We start from the raw sequence: 24,762 nt of genomic DNA, 5'->3' as shown, positions 1-24,762 counted from the left end.
GAGTGTTGACACAGTCTAAGAGAGTCTTGGGTCAGCCTTGCGATAGTCTTGGGGATTTTTTTTTCCCAGGGCGCTGTGTCTTATAGAGTGCTCGATTGACCGACTAAGACGAGAGTTGAAACGTATTTCGTTGTGCGTGTCTTACTTGACTGTAAAGTATAAGTGACTTTCCCGATCCCATACCTCAAGGGGACGCGATATAGAGACGAGACGAGATTCCCCCCTGACACGTGTGGAGAACCCAGAGATAAAGAATTTCCCCCCCCCCCCCGTGATAATTCTGTGGTAGCTGGTTCCATAGCTTGGGGCCAGTATTTTTAATAGAACGTTGACCTACATTAATACGGTACTTTGGAATTATTAAATTTCCTTTGGTTTGAAACCTCGTATGATAAGTTTTGGGTACATGCTGAAAGAGTTGGGATATAGAATTAGGAAAATGTCCATGAATACTATCAAAAACGAAAAGGGCTAATTGGAACTGGTGTTGTTTGTATATATCAAGTATATTACAGCTGTTAAACAATGGGAGAGTATGTGAAAAAGGAGGTGAACCAGAAATAGTACGTACAATTCGTTTTTGAATAATTAGTATTGGATGTAAATGTGTTTTATAGGTATTTCCCCAGGTTTATAACATATATGAAATATGTGGCAAAATAAATGAGTTATACAATAATAATAGAGTTGGCCTTGGAACAATTTTTCTTAATTTATATATGATACCTGCTTTGACACTTATTTTGCTCATCACATGATCAATGTTTTTTCCAATTTAACTTGTGGTCCAGCAGCACACCAACATATTTAGTACACTTTACCTCACTAATGCGCTGGTTTCTAATTGTCAAACTCCCAAAAGTCACTACCTTTGTATTTTTACCTCTGAATAGTATATATTCAGTTTTGTTAGTTTTTATTGCAGTCGCACCAGTCAACTATTTCATTTAACTTTTCATTAACATAGTGTAGATTAATACTGTTCCAAGATTGAAATGTATGAAATAGACTGGTGTCTTCTGCAAACAGACGGATGTCAAAGTACATGGATGATAATGCTATATCATTAACATAAAGAAGAAACAAAGTATGACCAAGTACAGACCCTTGCGGAACACCACATATTATTGGAAGCGAGTCTGATGTTACACCATTCACACTTACATGTTCTTTGTAAATAGCTCTCGATCAAGTCCAAAGGTAGGCCTCGAATACCATATCCAGATAGTTTTCTGAGTAAAATTGAGTGATTAACAGTGTCGAACGCCTTTCTAAGATCTAAGAAAACTCCAAGAACTACATTCCCTTGATCAATTTCATCTAATATCTTTTGTGCTAGGTCTATAACAGAGAGTTTTGTACTAAATTTTTCTCTAAAGCCGTACTGCTTGGAATAAAATATATTGAATTTATTCAAATAAACAGTTAATTGTTTGTTGATTATTTTCTCGAATAATTTACTTAATTGTGGCAGTACTGAGACAGGTCTATAATTACCAGGGTCAAAAGGAGTTCCCTTTTTAAATATAGGGGTAACCTTTGCTATTTTAAGAGCATTTGGAAACGAACCAGAAGGGAATGAAAGATTTATAATGTGAGAAAGGGGCTTAGAAATATACTCCGCTGCATGTATGAGTAGCTTAGCACTTATTTGATCATAACCAACTGCCTTCTTTTTATCTAACCCTCTCAATATATCTTATACTTCATGAGCTGTGGTACCATGCAAGAAAAATGAATTTGTCACATGTGCATTGTAAATGTCGAATGTACGTGGTGGGATTTCGTTTGCAAGGTTCACCCCAACTCTGGTAAAAAAGTTATTGAACCCATTCACAATTGCATCTTGGTCATTCAGTGTAGTCGTAACGTTGCTACCGGGGTAATGGACATCAATGTGGTCCGGTAATTTTGTTTTTGAATGTCGTCTTCCTAATATTTCATTTATTATTTTCCAGGTTTTATCGGTTTTCCCATTATATTCAACAAACTGTTCTGAATAGAAATTACGTTTGGCATCTCTTAGAGCATTTGTCACATAATTTCTATAGCGTTTATATTTAGCCACGCTGTCCGCATTATAATTACATCTAACCATTTTTGAAAACAATTTATGTTTTTTTTTATTTATTGCCCTTTTTAACTCTATAGTTAACCAGGGATTTTTGGGGATAGTGTGGGAACCAATTTGTTTGGTAATGAGAGGGGCATGTTTGTTACAAATATTCAAAAAAGTGCCAGAGAATGCGTCATATACATTATCAACATCGTTACTATTATACACATCGGACCAGTTCTGACTTTCAAGTTCATTTTAAATCACTTGCTCAAGCGTATGGGGGAAGAACAAATACGTTATATTAGACATACAGTATTGAGTGATAATCCATTTTGGAAAGATGTATTTACTGTATGAGAAGAAATTTGTATTACCAAAACAGAAGCAGATTATATTGTAAATCAACCACTTTGGTATAACCCAGCAATATTGGTAGGAAATAACACTGTAATGTATAAGAATTGGCATCACAAAGGAATTGATGTAATTGGGGATTTATTGGATGAAAGTAAAAATATTATGTCATTGAATGTATTTGGCCAAAAATGGAATATTACACCAAAGTTTCTTCAATATCAGTCTTTAATTGCTGCAATCCCGAAAAATTGGAAAACAAAACTAAAAAAAAAAAATAAACAGACAACATGCACGACGAATGTCTGTTATATTCCCAATGGCAATAAGAAAATATCTAAAACTATTTATAGATACTACATTCGTCAATTAGGACTAAAAACAAAACCACTTACTGCTGTAAAAAAAGTGGAGCGAGTTCTTTTCTTTGCAAAATGAAGAATTTCAAGATATTTTCATTCTGCCATATAAAACTACGGACGATGTATCAATGAGAAATGTTCAATTTCGGTTATTACATAGAATTACACCAACTAACAGATACTTGCATTTAAGAAATTTGGTAGAGGATGAAAGATGTTCTTTTTGTGGTCTGTTTGTAGAAAGATGTCATCATTTGTTTTTTGAATGCCCCCATGTGCTTGAGCTTTGGACACAGGTAGAAAATTATTTAGAGGTAAACGGCAATATTTACATAAAATTTTCTCAGAAAGATATAATTTTGGGCATACCTTTAAATTCAAACAGAAATCATCTCTGCCTTTTAAATTTTCTGATACTTTTTACGAAATTGTATATTATGCGGTGTAAATGGAAACAGGTGCAGCCAAGTATACAGGCATGGAAAAATACTTTGATTTTAACCTTTAATATTGAGTATTCCAAGTCCATACAGAAAGATTCTCTACATGGATTCAAAAGTACATGGGACCCACTGTTTGATTCAATGGAGTTACTCTAAATTGTTTTGTTTTTTCATTTTAATTTTTACGTTGTTATGTTATTTTGTATTTGTACTGTTTTAATATCATATAATAATAAAAAAAAAGTTACAGCGTGCCGTAATTTTGCGGTATTTTACGGGGTATTTTCATACTACCATATTAGGAAATGCGAATTCCAAAAATGGAATGATTACGCGCGTAAGCGTCCTCTAATAATAAAAACAAACATGGCTGCCACTAGCCCTGCGTACAGTGCTGTGTGTACGGGACGCGTTCAGTTGATAGATGTCCCCACCACAGCCCTGCGTACCTCCATAGACAAAGTACGGGACTTTGAAAAATATAATTTTTTTAATGAAATAGCATGCCCAGGTACCAAAAATGGTGATCGATCACCAGATATATCCAGAACTCCCAGTTCGGAGTCCAATTGTGGATGAAATCGGCTACTTTGACCTAAAAACAAACACATTCTCTTGCGTGAATGAAATTAAAAATGGCGGCGCTTGGTGGATAATTTCTCCAGTACCATCGTCCGCCTGCACGGTGTTGCTCCGTTCGGACATTCCTCCCTCTACAACACCGTGCGGTAATTCTATTCATAACCGTGTATGTCACGTGGTTGCGCGATAGAAAGTTTACCGACCAATAGAAAGCTTTGTTACAATGACTACCAGTAAGCCCTTGAAGCTTTGCGTACCCGATGTCTTTGGCTTCATTTCTGCCAATATATGTTGCAGTGACATCATGGGCTTTGAGATATAACACCTAGTCTTCTATAATACTCAGCAGTGGCGACAACACTATTACCACGCTCGATGGTCGAAAGACCGGTAAACCATAATAACATAAGGATTTACTATTTCCAGTGCGACAAAAAACGAACACATCAGACTCGGCACTAAGTATAGTTTGAATAGCTTTGGTCTGAATATCTGTGAGTTGCATGATGTATGGACGTCGTCGCTGTATTGCCTCGACATCCAAGCCAAAAAAGCTTCCACTGTGCGCAGCGACATTCATTCTCAGGTCAGGCATTTTCACCGCCTGGCAGAAAACGGTATTTTGGGACGGTTGTTGACACCCCCTGAACAGTGTAACAAGATTATCCCTACATATGCAACATATTTAAATTTGGTTGTTTAGGATTTCTTCAAATTTATGTTTGTGCTGTTTCCTCGATTTTAGCTATTTTCACCGGCTCGCACAGAGCCCATAGAAATACACGGTAGAGTGGTGCGCGTCTCGTGACTTTGCTCCGCCTTGAAGATTTTGAGAGCTTTCCAAGCGCGTTGTAGAAAGGAGCAATATGATTGGCTGTTGGTAAACTGATTCTAAACTGTGAGGGCATTGTCACATACACATAGTTCTAATGAAATACTTCAAGGTGATAGTGGAGTGCTTCGCCGGAACATTCACCTTGAAAATTCAAGATGCTCCAGTACCTACGCGTTTACATTTTGTCCGTCTTTACTAGTCGCATTTTAAAGACATTTCAGTTTCAGATAACTTTGTAATGGTTGTTACGGATAACTCTCGTCATTTCAACCGATTTCGGCTGGGAAACTACTTATTTTTAACTTGCGCACCAATTACGGTGCGCTCCCTCCCGGACTTTGTCTATGGAGGTACGCAAGGCTGTGGTGGGGACATCTATCAACCGAACGCGTCCCGTACACACAGCACTGTACGCAGGGCTAGGCTGCCACCAGGATTTGACCGGACTCCACACAAATAAGTTCGCTGATTCTGTTCTAAACTTTTTGGATTTCGGCATTCCCATGATGTATCATTGGAAGGAAAAGATGTATAATAGTAGGGTTGTTGCGAAGATACCTCAAAGTATGCACTCAGACAGTACGCTGTCGCATCGTGCGTGCTTTGAGGTATCTTCGTAATAACCTTATATTACAACAATTATATGTCTATACTTCAACTTACCTTATTAATGTTTATAATTAGGAATAAATACTTACTTGATTATGTGATTTGTTAAAAAAAAAAAAAAAGTTCATTTTAAATTTGATTATATCAAGTTTGGAGTAGTCACGAAATGATATTTTACCAGTTTCCGGAAAATACGTTTCTAAGTCTTGGAAAATTCCAAATATTGGTAGGTGATCGGATATTTCCACCTCTATTGTCCCTGTACTGACAAAGTTTGAATGAATATTTGTGAATAAATGGTCAATTACACTATGATAGTTGTTATGCGTGTGGGTACATTAATAATTTGTTTAAAGTTGTAGCATGATAATATGTGACAAAGTTTTCTAACATGACTAGAGTCTAAATTGTTTAAATTTATATTCAAATCACCAACTAAGACACATTCGGAATTAATTGGTAAATTATGTCTAAAAACTCAACAACATTTGTGTTTGGTTTTCTGTAGATTATGACAATTACCAGCGACTTATTCCTACCAACATTAACATTTACCCACAATGTTTCAGCGTGTTTTACCTCGACATCAATCAAATTATAATTTAAAGAGGTGTGGATATAGGCCCCTATTCCACCACCCCTTTGATTTGTTCTGCCTTTTGTTTCTAATGAGTAATTATATAGATTGAACATATCTTTATTTTTGACTTGCCATATTTCAGAAAGTGCAATGACTTTAAATTTGAAGGGAATTGTATCATAAAATAATTTTAATTCATCAAAGTTTTTAGTAAGCGATCTTATGTTGACATGAGTGATGGAAAACGCACATTTCGGAATGTTTCCAATAAGTCAAAGCACATGAGCATTTTATTATTTTCTTAAACGAATATAATATAGTATTTTAACATAACTAAAATATTATGTTCCGTTCAAATAATATCAAAATTTATAATATTTTAATTTGCACAAAGATTCTTCGAGAAAACATATTATGATTGACTGTCGCTTGAATTTAGCTGAAATTACGTTATGGGTTATAATGTGTCAATGCTTCCATGTGGAAACATCTAAACTATCACGGTGAACTGCTAATTAAACGACGACGTTGAATTTGCACGATTAAGTATGGACCATTCTTTGAAATTGCAAGGCTTTCTTCGTCTAGGATTTACCCGGACTGCAATGAACACTACGAAGCAAATGCTAGCATTTATATGGCGTATTTCAATAAGTGTGTCATTATGTATTGTAGAACAATAATTATTTATGATCTCTTCAATATTTTTCCAGTGTTTAGTTTGAACATGAACATGATGTTATTGATGCTAGGGTCGAGATTTCCTAAATGAGGTGTGTGTTTACTTGTAGATATAGTCTTATAGTAAGTATTGATAAGACCTCGCAAAATATTTCTTGTAAAATTGTTTTTTAAAAAAATGGGACGGTGAGGCACACATTTTAGTTTTTATTAAATCACTTACAAGGGGGCTAAGCTAGTTGTATGCTAATGCACCACCCAGACCTTTGTCTTTTTCTTTTATGCTGACGTCTTTTCGGCAGTCTTTTTACGTACCACATTATGCAGCATCACTTGCTGGTTGGCCAGGAAATACGAGGTTCTCGTCATGGATGTGGCATCAGGCAGAAGGTGCAACGAAATCTAACCTACCTATCTTTCTTTCATGCTGACTCAGTCTGTACTCACCTTGTGGACTAATCACCTCTAATCAGGGCTAAAACTAAAGACCAGGTTATGTATTGTAAGAATGTTAATCATTAGATTTCGTACTTGAAATGAAATACACACACATACACCAAAATATCAAGTTAAAGCTCCTGGCTTTAATACTAGCAGGTTCTGCTCGAGTTAAGCCTGCTTGCAAGAGGTCATTGAAGTCAACTCATGATTTTTTCATAATAGATTTGTTTTCTTAAAGCGGGAGGGTCGTCACCTGCGCACGCGCGGGAATTGAGTCCCAAGCGACAATAACAACACACGCTAAAACACAAAGGCTTATGGGTAGACGCTTGTTTGTAAACAATGATACGCCATGACCATCTGACGCATGCGCAGGGGGACGACACCCCCGCTTTAATATTATGTTTGCATTTCGATTATCACTATTTTGTAGTTATTAGTCACCCACACAGATTTCTTTAGATTTTTTTTTATTGTGATGTCATTTTTTTCTTATAATTCCTAGTTATTTTTTTAGTAAACTTTTTTTAGTGAACAACGCACCCATTGGTAAAAAAAAATATACCTAAAAAATATGTGATTCAAAATCCCCCCCCCAAAAAAAAACAGAGGTTTTGGGTAATATCACGTCTGTGCATAGCCATACTCGAAACATCTAACGAATATGGCAAGCCACAGGGGTCTTAAGTCTACAGGTGATATGCTATGTAATAGCTTTATTATTAGTTTATATTCAAACACTATTATATTATGTACATTCGCTATTGTATTATGGTCAAACACTATTATATTATGTACATTCGCTATTGTATTATGGTCAAACACTATTATATTATGTACATTCGCTATTGTATTATGGTCAAACACTATTATATTATGTACATTCGCTATTGTATTATGGTCAAACACTATTATATTATGTACATTCGCTATTGTATTATGGTCAAACACTATTATATTATGTACATTCGCTATTGTATTATGGTCAAACACTATTATATTATGTACATTCGCTATTGTATTATGGTCAAACACTATTATATTATGTACATTCGCTATTGTATTATGGTCAAACACTATTATATTATGTACATTCGCTATTGTATTATGGTCAAACACTATTATATTATGTATATTCGTTATGTTATTATGATTAAACACTATTATATTATGTATATTCATTATGTTATTATGATTAAACACTATTATATTATGTATATTCGTTATGTTATTATGGTCAAACACTATTATATTATGTATATTCATTATGTTATTATGATTAAACACTATTATATTATGTACATTCGCTATTGTATTATGGTCAAACACTATTATATTATGTACATTCGTTATGTTATTATGATTAAACACTTATATTATGTACATTCGTTATGTTATTATAATTAAACACTGTTATATTATGTACATTTGCTATGTTAATATTATTAAACACTGTTATATTATGTCTGTACTATACTGAATAAATGTTAACGTTTTCTATAAAATTCCAGTTCCCAGAATGCACCACATATTGTAATGAGCATGTTCCATGACCCCCAGAGGTCCAGCTTTTTATAAACCACTGGACTATCATCCATAGGTTGTTTGAGTGCAAGTATTCTGTCAATATGGAGGTGCATTCTGAGATGGCAAAAGTACTAGTAAGTCTCAATCTTGCAAATGTAATTGCAAAATTTGAAGAGGAAAAAATAACACCTGATATTGTTTGCAAACTATCAAACACAGATTTCCAGTCGCTCGGTCTACATAACACACGGGATGTGATGGCTTTGAGAACAAAATGTACAACATATGGATCATTAGTACCAAGTAAAGAGTATCAAGGATGTGGCCCACCTGAATTTTATATACCAAAAGAAATCTTACAAAAACATTTAGAAGAAGAGTTCAGTATATGTGAAATCGCATCCATGATGGCCGTTTCTCGAAGTACCATCATTAGGAGGATGCGAATGTATGGCCTGAGCGCAATGGAATTCACAAGTATTTCAGATAATGATCTTGATATTCATGTACGTCAAATATCCCTTGAATATCCTTTCTGTGGGGAAAATATGATAAAGCATCTCCTTAGAGAAAAAAGTGACATAAAAGTGCAGCGTATGAGACTTCGTGATAGCATTCACAGGGTAGATGAAACCGGGGTGCAGGCAAGAAAAAACTGTCGGCTTCAGCGCAGGGTGTACAATGTGAAAGGACCAAACCAGTTATGGCATGTGGATACTAACCACAAACTTATAAGATGGGGTTTTGTTGTACTTGGCTGTATAGATGGGTTCAGTCGCTTGCCAGTAATGTTGGCATGTAGAGACAACAATAAAGCACCTACTCTTTTAGAGTGTTTCAAGAATTCTGTGAAAGTGTACGGCCTGCCAAGTAGAGTAAGATCGGATAAAGGATTGGAAAATGTTGAAATAGCTGATTTCATGATACAATCTCGTGGTACACACCGTGGAAGCATGATAACTGGGAAATCTGTACACAATCAACGCATCGAGAGACTGTGGAAGGATGTATTTGAAGGTGTTCTTGGTTTTTATCACCAGATGTTCAATTTCATGGAAGATAGAGGTATTTTAGATCCCATGAATTCGATTCACCTAGTGGCACTTCATTACATTTATCTTTCAAGAATCAACGAAAAGTTGGGAATCTGGCAAAGGGCTTGGTCAAACCACAGAATGCGGACAACGCGGTCATCTCCCTTACGATTGTGGATATCAGGTCAACTTCAAAACCCAATCGGCGTTGAACTTTCAGCTGATGAAATTGAAAGTTTTGGTGTAGAAGGAGAAGTTCACGAAACTTCCAACTTTGATACAAGACCGATTCTACAACCACTTTCATTTGAATTCAGTGAGCAATGTAGAGAAGAATTAATACACAGGGTACCAGTCAACCAGCCAACACGCAATCATGGCATTGAATTATACCAGAATGCCTTGCAAATTATCAGTAGGCATGCCAATCATCATTAGTAGATTTAACATGATGTGTGATTTACAATAGAACTGTATATTATAAATAAATATTTGTTGTTGTTGTTGAGAAAAATGGCAATCTATCAATTCTAACTCGCTACCATATCTATTAAAATGTTGTAATTTATTCGTTATGCTAATCAAAATATAATATAAACATTCTTCATGTTTCCTCCATTCTTTAATGTTTTTGTAATAGGTAACATTTATTTCGAGCCTGAAATATGTACTCTTTTAATTTACTTAAAGGTACATGAGAAAAGCATAGTGTTTAATAACAAGCAGCCTGTTGGCTGAGATAGCTCCGCTGTTAGCAATGCACATGTCGGAAAAGTAAAACATTGACACGGACGATGATGGACAATCACTCATATGATCACGTCCACTCGACAAAGTCACCAGCAGAGCTAAAAACTGCTACTCATTAACTTTAGGGACACTGTAAATGAAGTGGTTGTACAGCTTTAATGATACATTTCGTTTACCATTAATTTGCATTGTTGTTGCACTAAGTATTCTAAAGAGATTTAAAAGTATTATTAATCCTGGATTTGTTAATAAACATGTGGACAGTTCTGGGCTGTTAGATTTTTCAGCGACTGTCATCTACAAGAAACTGATTTACATATCTTCTTACAGAGATACCCAAATAATGTCCATATTAATAGGTACGCAAAAAAATCCAGAACATAAAATTACAATTAATCACAGTACAATGACAACTGCATTTTCATGATATTTGCAAATCGTAATCACAAAATTTATTTTGGCTATGTAAGCTTTTCATTAATAGCACCCTCTATTGGTAATGTGAAAGTATGACATCGACCGGGGGGAAAGTCTTCAAGAAAACCATATATTTCATGCAAGTTTTAACATTTTTAGGGTGAAAACAGGTCTGGTTTAGAACAGTCCTAGTCTTATGGTATCCTTAGAGGGAAAATACTGATGAAAATACGCGTATATCAAAAAGGAAATGACCTTCAGTTGTTCACCAGCAATTGAGAATTGAGAGGGTTTGACATCATTTCAGAAACATAATGGATATGATTGGTCTTTGTGACAGAAAGGTGACAACATTTTAATGTGAACACTCTGAAAATTGTTATTGAAATATCATGAATGCAGAATTTAAGCATACAAACTAAAATACCAACAATGGCGATAAAGCTAACTAAATACTTTGTGTGACGAATACAACTGTCTAATCAAATACATATCAATTGTAAAGTGGTCTAGCTGTTCTACAACAGTCGTAAATGATATGCATGTAATTCCAAATCTATCTTTGGATTTGCTTGGCAATACTATGAACTCAATTCCTCTAACCTAAAACAATGAGTATCAATTATCAGACCACCAAGTTGTACACACATTGCTATCTACTCTTCCTAAACAACACCCCTATCAAATATTAGACACACTGGTTCTGTTTTGGGTTCCCCTAACAATATTGAACCATGTGATCACTATCCCATTTCTTAAACATTTCCAAAAAAGTTCTGAGAAAATGCATGATCATACAGTTCGAAAAGTTTAACTTTTGGGAGAAGTTCATAAGTGGGACTTGGTCTTGGTAGATGTAAACAATTTACACATGTGTTTGCCAATGGAATAAATGAACTTTCAGCCTGAGGAAAGAGAATCTTTGGGTGAAGTGCAAAGCCCAATGGAGGTTCCTCATCTGTTCCAGTAATAAACTGTAACACACGAGACAATGATATCTGTCCTCTTCTACCACCTGTTAACAAATATGTAACAATAACATTTGTTAAACTTGAGACACATACAAAACTCGCCCCATTTTCTTTACTGAAAGTGGTTGACAGAGTTGACTTTAAAAATATGCGAGTATTAAAATAAAGTGTAACCTGATCCCCCCAAAATAGAAAATTCTACATATGAATATGCATATTTATATTCCCATGAATTATATACCACTATGATATATATATCACTATGTTGTGATTTAATAATCATTATGGTGTATGACAAACTCGCAAATTTAATTGGTTAGTAGAACTGTTTCCTTGCACTACATTCCATTTCAGTGCACTGTCAATGCCCAAAACTTACTTCCAACTTCTCTAATGTAATCCAAAAATACAGCATATATTGACTTCTCATACATTCTAGTATTTGAGCCTTCTTCACCTGCGTACTCAGGTCTCAGTAATTCTTTCACTTTCTTCACTGTTAAAGCAGCAGATTGACTTGGACGTAACAGATGTACAAATGTAGGCAGTTTACAGCAGAGCTATGCAAAATAATATTCATTGACAGTGAGCTGACTTTCTGGCATACTGTTTGAGTTCATAACATATCCTGTTCAGACCTTTCTTGAACAGACAATAAATCATTACATGATGATGTACTCATACAGGAAATTAGAGTACATGTACTATTATGTCAAAGTATGTATTGTATTACCCCGGGCACGCGCCCCTCCCTGGGCAAGCGCCCACCCCCTGTTTTCACAAAAGTTACATGTTGGGGACATCCTCGGTTAAACGCCCAGGGTGATTTTTAACCAAGAACGGGGTCAACAAAAAAGTTTTATTTGTCAAAAACGAACGCGTTCGATTTATTTAAATAGTGTGTTTGTTACGATAGTTCTCTTTTTGGAGTGTGTGGTGGCCCTGAAAAGGGCCGCTTTGTTTGTGTTTTTACGTAAAAACTCATTGGATTTTAACGACGTAAGATGAACCACGCAGCATGTGGCGCACACGTTCTGCTTTCTCTTCATTCACGATGAATCCAATATTGCAATATTGCAACGATCCATACCTTGGTGAGTGGTTTGAAGCACTTAGCTTTGGTTTCAAAACGTAGCATTTCGCTGACTGTGAATCCATAACGGGAGCTAGCACTTTTGAGACATCACGTCGTAAACTTGCTACTTTCTTTTCATCCTTCATCACAGCATGTGGATTATTTTTCTGTCGTTGAAGAAAAAACATTTTGCCGACCTCAAGTCCATTACGATAACCATAATGAGGCATGCCGACGATGGGAACTTGTTGCATCATCGTTATTTTTGTAATTTTGTCATGTGTGTGGGTGCGTGAATAAATCATGTTAATGAGGTCGACCAGAGTTTATTTTCAGTCTGTTATTTATGTATCGCCATTTGGATATGTTTATGTATTCACAATAGTTTGTAAACATTTCACATCAGTAATAAAAGGTTTATTTGTTTCATAACCCTGTCTGCTATTCTTCAGTAATTACGATGCGATGTATCAATACGTGCGTGAACAAAATTATGCTAATGAGGTCATGGCCATCTTGGATTACAAGCGGTAGTTTTTCCCGGCCGTTTCGACTTGCACTGATCACGGTTACCGGTACTAAAAAAGTAATCGTGCATTGATTACAATACTTACCATATTTTGTAGTCAATTTCAGTGAGTAATACAACTTCATTCGCTGACATAAAACAAGTTTTATTCTTGAAATTCGACCCCCGTGTCTTAGTGTTCCCACAGTTCTTGGCCGAGTGCTCACGTTTATTGAAACCTCGCATAAATCAAGAAATAAGTTCGTGTACAAAATGTACGAAAGCATTCCTTTATTTGACCTTATCATACGATCACAAAAACAACTTTTTAAAATCTTTTTTGGGGTGGTCCTCGGTTAAGCGCCCACCCCCCATTTTTCTCGATTTTGTATGTTCAGGCCCCTGGGCGCGTGCCTGAGGTAATACGGTAAATCACAAAAAAAAACATTAAATTACTCATGGCATTTTGAAGGGGTGAATGTATGTCACAGAGAAATTCCCCAGTAAAAATGTACTTTTAATATGAAAGTAATTTGATGAATTAACCAAGAAATATGAAAATAATCATAATCATATGATATAGTAAATATGCAGTGTTGATATGAAACAATGAAATCAGACCAATTTTCAGAAACAAAGACAAAAAATGCAACAGGTCTGATGGATAAATTATGGACAATCAATAACAGTTCTGTGTTACAGGCAGAAGAGTTAATAAATGCAAATACCTGGTATATTCCCAATTTGGAAAGTCCATTTCGCAAGTTTAGCACACACTCTGAAGGGTCATTGCTGTTAATGAATTCATCTAAGATACCACTTTCCATGAACTGTGGCAATTTCCCATTTTGTAAAATACTAAGACCTATGAAAGGTATGAATGGCAATGCTATTAACAGGTACCAGGTTTGTTAACTGATTTACTTCATATCATACATACAAGATTTATTAGTTCAAAGTCAACAGTTAGTCAATTTTAGAACTCTCAGACTATAAAGTGTGAGGAACAACTTACCCATTATGATTCCAATGCAATAGTAGTCACCAGAGAGATGATCTTTTAGTCCACCATCAAAGTATTTAGTTTTAATTTCCCTTAAAACTAGCACAAAGAATTCTTTTCTTGGTCCGCCATAGTCGGCAGCTGTCTGTTGACAGAAGAAATTAATTAAGATCTAATATGTATAGTGCTGCAAAATACACAAGTTAGAACTCTCTTCACTTGTAATGTCCACCACACCAAGTTTCGAGAGGTACAAATCTGTTTGTGATGTCATAAAGTGTCTGTATGAATTCTCGCCAGGAATTCTGTGAAGTACTATTCAGGGTTCAGACAGGCAGGTGTATGAACAGACAGAAACTGGCCTGCAATACATGATGGATATAACTCGCCCACTCAATTGCCCAACATGTCTGAATGTCGTTTCACCCTGTTCATTCACTTTGGGATTTCTGAAAATTTAGACAAAACTATATGTACAAACAATAGGGTTTTGAGCACTTGACAGTCCTTGAACCCTGAATAGTACCGTACTTCACAGAATTCCTGGCGAGAATTCATACAGACACTTTATGACATCACAAACAGATTTTACATCAGAAATTTGTCAATATCCCCAGCATATCCCGTTTTTAGACAATACTGTAGTTTCATAGATTTATCTCCAACTCACCTCATCATAAAACTGTACTTCAAGTGTGATACGCAGATCACTGATATCTCTGATTTCTGAAAATGCTGTTGAAATTATATCATCCCTGTTCACCATGATAAAATTAGTCTCCCCTTCAAGTACTTCAGCCTCATTCTCAACATCTAGTTTCCTTCCTGTTACCATGACTTTTTGAAAATATTGTAAAACTTCAATTGGATTGTTGCTAAAATTGTGAACATTGCAATACTGCACAACATCTTCCACAATGTCATCAACTGTTTTAACAATTGGTGTGGCACGATTTGTTTCTTCAATATCAGATGGCAGTAACTGCAAAGAAAATCACTGGTAGTAAATTCAAATGTCAACAAACACTATTTGGTTGTCAGCTTTTTTTCATCAGGTTGCTGTTGCACCAAAGAAACTGACATCAGCTTTACTACATTCGTGTAAATGGGGTTGTTTCAATATATACAGAGTGGTGACAGCCCTACATTCAGAAAAATTGAAAATTATTTGTTATGCCTCCTCTGCCAAAAAGTTTTATTTAACAAAAAAAAACTACATTTAACATAGTATTTACATCTCCTCAAAAAATATACATTTAACAGATGTCGGTAAATTCAGCCGTCAGTGACAATTAGATTTGAAAAAAAAAATTAAAATCAAGGCAAGACCTTCAAAAATGTTATAAACTATGTAGTTTACTGGTCCTAGGTATAGGTTATCCATATATATTATTTAAAAAAATGGGTGACTGAAAAATAACTAAATAAATGAAATAAATAAACAAACAAGGGCAATAAAAATTCAGCAATGTCTGGTTTCGAGCCCAAGTAACTTATTAGCAGCGTTGTAAAATTAGCATCATTGACAAGAATATATCAATGGAATTGCACGTCCTTCATTACTGAACATGTTAAATGTTCCTATCTGTAACAGTGCGCAAGACAATACAGATATGCATAATAATGAGGTCATATGACCATATATGGCAAAAAGAAATGTGAGCAATTTCCCTGGTCAGACACCGTTCTAACTGCATTGGCTGCATGTCCGTGACTGTAACAGTAAAGACGATATTAATGTTTTGCATATTAATGTTACATGACCATATACGGTCGTTTAATATGATAGTCACATCTTTAGTGCAATAGCTTCAATATTGTACTGCTTGCTTGTCCCTATCTGTAACAGTGCTTGAGATATTACAGTAATTCATATTAATAAGGTCACATGACCATATATGATCATCTGATATGTTAGTCACATTTTTTGTCCATAGCTTCAATATTGAACAGGTTACATGTTCCTATCTGTAACAATGCTTGAGATATTACATTTATGCATATTTAATGAGATCACATGACCATATATGGCAATCTGATATGATAGTCGCGTCTCCTGTCCCATGTATTCAATACTGAATTAGTTACATGTTCCTATCTGTAACAGTGCTTGAGAAATTAGACAAAAAATACTGGGCCCTCCTCTGTTTCGCATGATGCTTTGCAGGATATGAGAATAAAAAATGTGAAAAAACATACCAGTATGCAAATATGAAGTTGACCGGGCCAATACCTAGTCTTGACAAAAAGATTGACGAAAAAACGGAGGAAGAATAATAATAATAAACGGAACAATTAAAAAAGGGTTTCGACCAAATGGGCTCGAAACCCTAATAAAAACTGAAGAAAAAATAACGAGAAGAAGGAGAATAAAAAAAAACGAGGCCAATAAAAATTGAACCAAGAAACAAAAAATGCAATACAGAAAAATGCTGCAATCTCCTTGCGTTGGTCTAAATTCTATCACGAAGATATTTTTGCGACAATAACCCTTAATTGAATTGTCGTTATTTTGTATGAAGACTATACATTTCAATGTTTTGTTTTATACAAATTGTGAATAGCGAACTGCACATTTGAAAATATAATCCAAAGATGCATATTTAAATATTTAAGACAATTGTAGCCAATTCTGTTAAAATGCCCATATGGAAATTGACCCCACATAGAATGAGTTTTGCTTGGTAAATAAGCATAAGCCTATGCGATTAATATTATATTTACTTTTAGTCACTGTAATATGCGCTCTGCAATTTCAAGTTTCGACTCAATTAACACGTTCATTTGCATATTTAATTATAATATTATCTGAACTGTAAATATTACCAAATTTAATAGAGATGTACTAGGTGTTCAGCTATGAGAGATATAGTTTTGATTTTTAATTTGAATAATTAATAAACTCACTAGCATATTAAATTGATTTTGAATTGTCATTATTATCTTGTACGAAATGACTTGGACATGCTCGCCAATGCTGGCCTGCTGTACAAACGTCAGCAGGAAGTTTTACCAAATGGAGTCATTTTCGTTTTATTATAACACCATGACACTCTACTACATTATGTATTGAAGCATATTTTGTTAAGTCAAAACTCAAATATAACCTCTCTGGATTATCAATATTATTTCATACAATTTAATTTATATTTATAACTGTCATAACATAAAAATAAAAAGAAAGTCTTTTAAACTTATTATTATTTTTCTTAACGATCAGCAAATTGTTTGACTTTTTTAATTTTGCCTTTTAAAATAAAAGTTTTGTTTGCTGTAAATGGAGTTTCATTTATAAAATCTATAATTTTGTGTATTTCTTTTATGTGTAAACCAACTTTGTGTTTTTTGTATTATTTTGAATCAATTGAATCTGATTTGTCTCTGACGTGAATCTGACTTGAATCTGATGACAATCTCACTTATGAATCCTTCGCCAACTTCACGCTCGTCCAATACTTTCGAGAATCTGCCATAGTCCTACCTCCGGATTGTTCACAAGCACTCGGATTAAATGGATATAATATACATAAACATGTATATAACTTCAGTCAGGGGATCATGCTGGTTTAATAAATGATTATATTTTTGAGTAATGATACCTGTACGTGGTTTATGCGGCACAGTTAGGTTTTTTAACTTGTATTGAAAATATGTGAACACAATAATTGTTAACTGCGTTAATCGTGGTCATACCTAATTTCATCCTAGCAACCTTAAGCACACCCCTTAGCAACAACCCTTACATTTAATTTTTCACAAGAAAATAATATATTGAATCATATGCATCAATAGTTTACCCTAGTAACCATGTCCATGCCATTTAGCAACCTAACAGAATCATAATTACAGTCTATGCATACAAGGAATTCACGTTTTTGGACAAGGAAACTTCTGAACATCGGACCTTCTGAACATCAGGCCGTAACCATACAGAGTACATGATGCACAGACTTACTTAAAAAATAAAATATACCATAGTTCAATATAATCACAACTTGATGTTTATTTGTATGCGAGTGTCAGTCTTTTGTTTTGTATTGTAATGGTAATATCTTTACTTCAAGATAAATCCAATTAAAATCCTTCCCCAAGCAGTGTTTTGAACTTTAAAACAAATGATGAAAGTAACTTTTGGAATTGTTTGTTGTATTATACCATCCATAAAGGGTAGCGGGTTTGAAATCAATGAGAAGAGAGAAGGAATGGAATGTGTAATTGTTGCACTCTTGATAATGACATTAAGCATTATCTTGGGACATTGCTAATGATGACTGAAACAAGAAAAAAAAGATCACCGTTTTTTGTCAGTGATGCAAATTTTTTATTTCAGTGATGATTCTTTTATTTTTTAATAAGTTATTAACTTCTTTGGATATAAGTGAAAAATAAATGTAATACTCACGAAACTTTCTTCAACAGGTTCCACTGTGTCACTCGCATGTCTCTCTGCTGGAAGGCTTTCAGTTTCAGCTACATGTTCCACTGTGACGTCTGTGTCATTTGCATGTCTCTCTGCTGGAAGGCTTTCAGTTTCTGCTACTGGTTCCACTGTGACATCTGTGGCACTCATATGTCTCTGTGCTGGAGGGCTTTCAGTTTCGGATTCACTGCTGGAATATGGCACACAGCTCCACAAGCGAAGTTCTCGTACATCAAACTCTTTCAGACAACCCTGGCATGTTTCTTTGATTAGCATGGAAGTGTCATTTTCGGGCACAATAGGTTTAGTTGAAAAATTCTTTTGAATTGGTCTCAGGTATATTTTACTTTGTGGACCTATATTTGCTTTTAAGTCTGCAACATTCCATGGACACTGGATTATCTGCAAAGTTCTGATACCACCCCCAGAACAATGTAGCATTTCAAAGCCCCCACACTCACGCAACTGGGGAAACCCTACATACTCTCCATTTCCGTCGTGTGGTTTTTCATTGGAAGTCAACTTTTCAATCATTTCTTTGGCACTGCTTTCTGCATTAAACTGGATTTTCTTATATCCCAATCCCGCTTTGTGAAGGATTTGTTTTTCAGCTGCGTTTGGTATTTTGGACGCACAGCGGTCCGACAGACACAAGAAATGGCCTGTCCAAGTATGACTGTTTCTTTTTCGTTTTGACTGTCCCTGTCGATCTCTGGGTCGTACTCTTGAAGGACCTAACTGAGGGCGAAATAACATGTTTCGTTCAGTTCTGATGTCACGGGCAAAATTGTCAGCACCTTCTGATCGAGGCATACTTAAAACGTTACCTGCGTGTCCATCTTTCACTGTTTCTCTGCAAAGGTCGCGAATACGTACGCGATCACCAATCCGCGTTACTCCGAGGCCTATCAACTCGCCGTCAGTCATAGACAGAACGGTATCAGGTTCAACTCCCTCCGTTACAAAACGTTGCAATAAAGTTGTTAACCCCAGGTGCTGAAGGATTATCTCCATATTCATGAAGTTGCCCGCCCGTTACACACGCAAAAGAACCAAAAGAAAATGGCCGCCAACCTCAATGAAAACAGAAATGCGCCCTCCCGTGAAGAAACAGAGCGAGGAAGTGCATAATGAACTACCGTTTGTCCATAATAAACTACTGTTTGTCCATAATATAATACTCTGTCGTCACGTAAACGTAACATACGCCCTCTATATACTAGAATGAGTAAATCATATACTAGTAAGAGTGAATAATTTACTGATGGATAAACAACAAATAATGGAATGCGCATTATATAACAGCGAATTTATATAAAATAATATAATATGATAATAATGAAATAGCAAGTGTACATAAAACAATAGTATTTGACAATAACGAAATAGTGAATGTACATAAAATAATAGTATTTAAAAATAACGAAATGACGAATGTACATAAAAGAATAGTGTTAGACAATAACATGGCGAATGCTCAAAATGTAATATCGTTTTGTATTAGTAGTACAACGAATGTACATAAAATAATATCGGTTGCTAGTAATGAAATAACAAATGTATATAAAACAATAGCATTTAAATACAATAAAATAAGCAATGTGTATGAAACAATAGTGTTTGATAATAATGTATTAGCGAATGTATATAAAACATTAGTGTTTGACCATAATACAATAGCGAATGTACATAATATAATAGTGTTTGACCATAATACAATAGCGAATGTACATAATATAATAGTGTTTGACCATAATACAATAGCGAATGTACATAATATAATAGTGTTTGACCATAATACAATAGCGAATGTACATAATATAATAGTGTTTGAATATAAACTAATAATAAAGCTATTACATAGCATATCACCTGACTAAGACAAAACCGACACTCGTTTTGCCCGACGACTCTCTCAACAACCAGATCAGGCTCCAACCCACTATCATCTAAATCTAGTTCTTCCTCCGCCTGGTTCTCGTAAACTAAATCCCAATCAGAGTGGGAGAATAGAGCGCGTATCGCGGCCTCTTGTGCTTCCGAGACATGTATCGTTATTCTGTGCATGTTGGCTGTTACACGGTAAAGGTGCAATCAAATGTCCCGCCAAACACGTACACTTGACTTCAAGTACGCGAAGTTCTGCTATGCTTCCGGAAACAAGTGCAAATGGGTATAAACAATAGTTTCCCTTTTTGGACAATACGATTTCATGATAGTAGACGTTAGAAGTGTGAGACAACATCACCTTGTCAAAGCCAGCTCCAGCATTTCCGTGGTAATATTACTTCATATGTAAATTATAAAACTGACGATACAGATTTATGTTGGTACATTCAACGCTGACAGCCACTTGCTCACTCGTCATATACGTAAACCTCTTTCAATTATTCAGTTTTTTTACTTACATCATTTTTTAATCCTTTTTACTTCGTTTTTTTATAATATAATTATAGTTTTTAAAGTTTTGACACTTCAACAAATTTTTTATTTATATTTACTGTTATTTCGATTTTTTTAAAACACATTTTATATATTTTATAACGTGCACATTTATAAAAAAAAAATGGATGTTAGGCCGTCTATGACTAAAGAAGCAATCAAGGCACGCAACCAACGAAGGCAACGTGACTCAACTATTCGCGGTCAGATAGAATTTTCCGCTCCTTCCGCAGAGGAAAAGAGGTTACTGCTAAACAAATTGTCAAATCTACGGTCTCGAGTTGATATCGTCAGAAATGCAAATTACTCGATCCTGAGCGAAGTTATCGACTTCTTTCTCATGAACCACAAGGTCAGCTCGGAGGATTGCCGCCCTGATGACGGTAGCAAAAATGGTGCAACTTTTGACGGACCAGTATATCAGCTATGCCACGAAACTAAAACGAATGAAATGATGTTTCTGAGTACGGTGACATCCATGCGTAATCTGACGAGTACCATCGAGCATCATAGTCGTACCTGTTCAGATAACCTAATGATAACGGACAGGACTTGTATGCTTGGTCACGCAGCGAGACTCCATTTTCAGTGCAATTGCAAGCATGCATTTATTTGGAACTCATCACCATACTTGCCAAATGGTAGACTCTTGGTAAACTATAGGCGAGTGAATTCTCAATTAATAGTATTTCCTCTAACATGTTTTTCGCAGTCGTTTATTTATTCTTTTGTACTTCAGTTCTTTGTGTTTTTATTGTATTTTTTTGAGTCATAATTATTATTTTATCACGTTGCAGAAACAGCGTATTTATATTTACTCATAACTCGTGATTTGCTCACACTGCGTATTGTTATATTTGTTTCGTGACTTGACACTTATAAATGAGCATTGCTTGCAATGTACATGTACAGTTATTAGTAAATAAACACGAGGACAGCTAGAATCCCATTTGTAAAAAAGTGTAGAATTCGTACGCGTTTGTAACTCACATCAAGCAGCAATGACTGACAAACACACCACGGTTGATATTTTTAGTTTCCATGTTTACACGCAACAACAATAACGAAAGAACTATTCTTTCATATTTACTAATCAGACTGCTGCATGGATTCTATGCATCCGGCATGAGAGAGCAAGAGTACAAAGTGATAGTGGATGCCGCTAATATGGGAGTTATAAAGAAATCGTACAGGAAATCATGTAAATATCCACTTTCTAAAATAATGACCGTAAACATTTGTGTTTATAATATTGCATACACCTGTACAACGATATATTTTATAACACGTCCACACAACATTATATTATCTGATACTGACCTGTATACTTTTTGTTTATGTCTACAGTTTTTCAGAATTACCAAGTACATGTTTCTGATGCCGCAAATGAATCCATGCAGGATGCTTTACATGAGGTATGAAATTAGAGAAAACGTGACCACTATATATTCATGTGTACATCCCGTTGTGTGCAATATTATTACATCAGCTATTGATAACAAACCGCCATCTCATAATGCAACAGTTATATTATTCAGTTATCGATAATATAAGGTAATTCAGATGTGACCCACATTTCTCATCTATGCAAAAATCAATTTATGTTATTAAAGGAATATGCTTCGGAAGACCGAGAGACAAGACAAGGTATTGACATCGTGTCGGATGCCAGACATGGCACAAGAAAAAATTCAAAACACAGTGATGTAGTGTTCTTGGGAGACATGTACGTATTAATCCATGGACGATTTGTGTATTGTTTATAACAAGAGGGATAGATTAGTAATAACTGTGAACAGCTAGCTGTGAACATGAAACTGTTGCACTTACCTTTGTTGGCATATCAACTCGAAATACGTATTCGCGTGATATTCTTTATATGTTATGAATAGTATTTATTAAAACATAAGTACATCCTCAAACTTTAGTGTGATTTACAATATATTGCTTGTATATATTGTTATTAAAATATCTAGAACACACAAATGCATCCACAAAGAGTTGGTGACTAAACATGACGATACATGCAGCCAGAGACACGAAATGGTTGGAGTTAGACGGTTTTACCAGTGGGCAGATGACGAAGGTACAGTAATATTTACATGCTGATTTAAAACACGATTCATATCTATTGTGCCAGACTGCAACGAAACTCACGTCATTCATATTTCTGTCTATTTTACAGGAGTACCAATATTGGTTCATGGCCACGACAAAAACATGTCCGTAAATAAATTCCTGAGAGAGGAACGCCCGGACACAGTCAGTAGCAACGACACGTGGCATGGTAAATATATTACTTACATTACAATCAGTTGCGTATACATGATTTAATTTCGAACACTTAGCTATATATTAAGATATTGTATTACTAAATCAAATAAATATGTTCATTGCCTAGCTACCAAAGAAATTGGAAAGAAAATAAAAAACATAACCAAGGGCGCTGCAAGGAACCATAACAAAACATGGCACAGAGAATTGTCGGATAAAGGTATGTCTTACTCTTGATTTGTGGTTTTGAATCGTCAATATTGAATAATGTTATCGATGTTAGAACATTGTGACTTATGTGCAATGTGTATATATATATATATATATATATATATATATATATATATATATATATATATATATATATATATATATATATATGTAATTCTTTTTTCTTTATTTTAAAAAGCTGCTTCCGTAAAGACGCATTTTTATTGGGCCATGAAAAAAGCTAAGACAACACTTGCAGGCAACAATAGGGACAGGGATGCCGCCGCTGCCGCACTGATAGCCAGTCTCGAAAATATTGTCAACCACTACCAGGTACAACAATTTATCTACAGATTTTCAACGTTGCTTTAAACGTCGAAGCTAAAATAAATGTTGACTTTTTACATATATTTTTTTCATTTACTTCACAGAATAATCATGCTGATTGTGACTCTGCATCGAGGTGTCGCACACAAGCGAACTACGAGCCGTCATTCACCATAATGAGAAGCCCTGTTGCTATTAATTTATTGCAGAAATTTATAAAACAGACTTCTATATATAGAAACCCGTTGAGTTACGTGGATGTAAGTTGTGCTTACTTCACGATTATAATTAATACAATATTTATTTACAAAATCCACAATTTATTTTCTAAGCGATTCATATTGTTATTATTTCCAGTGTATAGACACTCACTATGTTGAGACATTCAACAGTGTTGCGTTACTTTACCACGACAAGAGAATCAACTTTCAGCTCAGGGATTCCTACAAATTCCGAAGTGATCTCACCTGCCTTGACTGGGTATGTAATTGCGTCCGCATCGTTACCAACTCTAAATTATTGCGTTTTCTGTTGACACTGGCTAACAAATCTTATAGTTACAATTTAATTATTTTCTTCGACAGAATGAAAATGTTGACCGCCCTGCTACGTCTGTGACTGTGGGACAGAATGCAAGAGCGCCGAGGAGGAGGTCGGGTAAACGAAACCTGACTTCGAAGACGTATATTTGGCGTGCAAATATTTGGAACAGATTGATGCAGCAAATGTTTTAGACAAAACAAGTAAAACATAAACGATGTAAAGATAATTTTAAATAAAAAAATACATGTACAGTTAATATAACAGAGTAGTCCATTGTTTTATTGTGCCAGCCATTTTGCGGAAGAACAATTACCA

The 24,762-nt window shown here is 35.1% G+C and overlaps 2 protein-coding genes across 2 annotated transcripts; one reads left to right on the top strand and one right to left on the bottom strand.

The window, feature by feature from the left end:
- Positions 1-11,429: 11,429 nt before the first annotated feature.
- Positions 11,430-20,718, bottom strand: LOC146732744 (uncharacterized). Its single transcript, XM_085491933.1, has 7 exons — positions 20,524-20,718; positions 18,634-19,605; positions 14,902-15,213; positions 14,244-14,376; positions 13,957-14,093; positions 12,025-12,205; positions 11,430-11,689 (listed from the first exon to the last, which is right to left on the bottom strand). Exons 1-7 carry the CDS (start codon positions 20,716-20,718, stop codon positions 11,430-11,432), a joined length of 2,190 nt encoding a protein of 729 aa, XP_085348059.1.
- Positions 20,719-22,193: 1,475 nt separating this feature from the next.
- On the top strand, positions 22,194-24,708 carry LOC144353156 (uncharacterized). The gene is made up of 10 exons (XM_085492499.1): positions 22,194-22,294; positions 22,441-22,508; positions 22,707-22,819; positions 23,070-23,179; positions 23,279-23,380; positions 23,495-23,587; positions 23,777-23,910; positions 24,009-24,164; positions 24,262-24,384; positions 24,489-24,708. Exons 1-10 carry the CDS (start codon positions 22,219-22,221, stop codon positions 24,636-24,638), a joined length of 1,125 nt encoding a protein of 374 aa, XP_085348625.1. The 5' UTR covers positions 22,194-22,218; the 3' UTR covers positions 24,639-24,708.
- The last annotated feature ends 54 nt before the right edge of the window (positions 24,709-24,762 follow it).

The sequence above is a fragment of the Saccoglossus kowalevskii genome, chromosome 17, assembly GCF_978046115.1.
Source record: "Saccoglossus kowalevskii chromosome 17, keSacKowa6.1, whole genome shotgun sequence".
Lineage (NCBI taxonomy): Eukaryota > Metazoa > Hemichordata > Enteropneusta > Harrimaniidae > Saccoglossus > Saccoglossus kowalevskii.
This window is presented reverse-complemented; position numbering and strand designations above follow the sequence as displayed.

Bases quoted from the DNA above. Each gene is read 5' to 3' on its own strand.
- LOC146732744 (XM_085491933.1), bottom strand. From the start codon at position 20,718: ATGCACAGAATAACGATACATGTCTCGGAAGCACAAGAGGCCGCGATA. The intron at 15,214-18,633 runs GTGAGTATTACA...TTTTCTTTGCAG, and splicing joins AACCTGTTGAAGAAAGTTTC to TTACTGCCATCTGATATTGA. The intron at 12,206-13,956 runs GTATTTGCATTT...TATTTTGCATAG, and splicing joins CCAAATTGGGAATATACCAG to CTCTGCTGTAAACTGCCTAC.
- LOC144353156 (XM_085492499.1), top strand. From the start codon at position 22,219: ATGAGAGAGCAAGAGTACAAAGTGATAGTGGATGCCGCTAATATGGGA. The intron at 22,820-23,069 runs GTACGTATTAAT...TAAAATATCTAG, and splicing joins GTAGTGTTCTTGGGAGACAT to AACACACAAATGCATCCACA. The intron at 23,180-23,278 runs GTACAGTAATAT...TCTATTTTACAG, and splicing joins CCAGTGGGCAGATGACGAAG to GAGTACCAATATTGGTTCAT.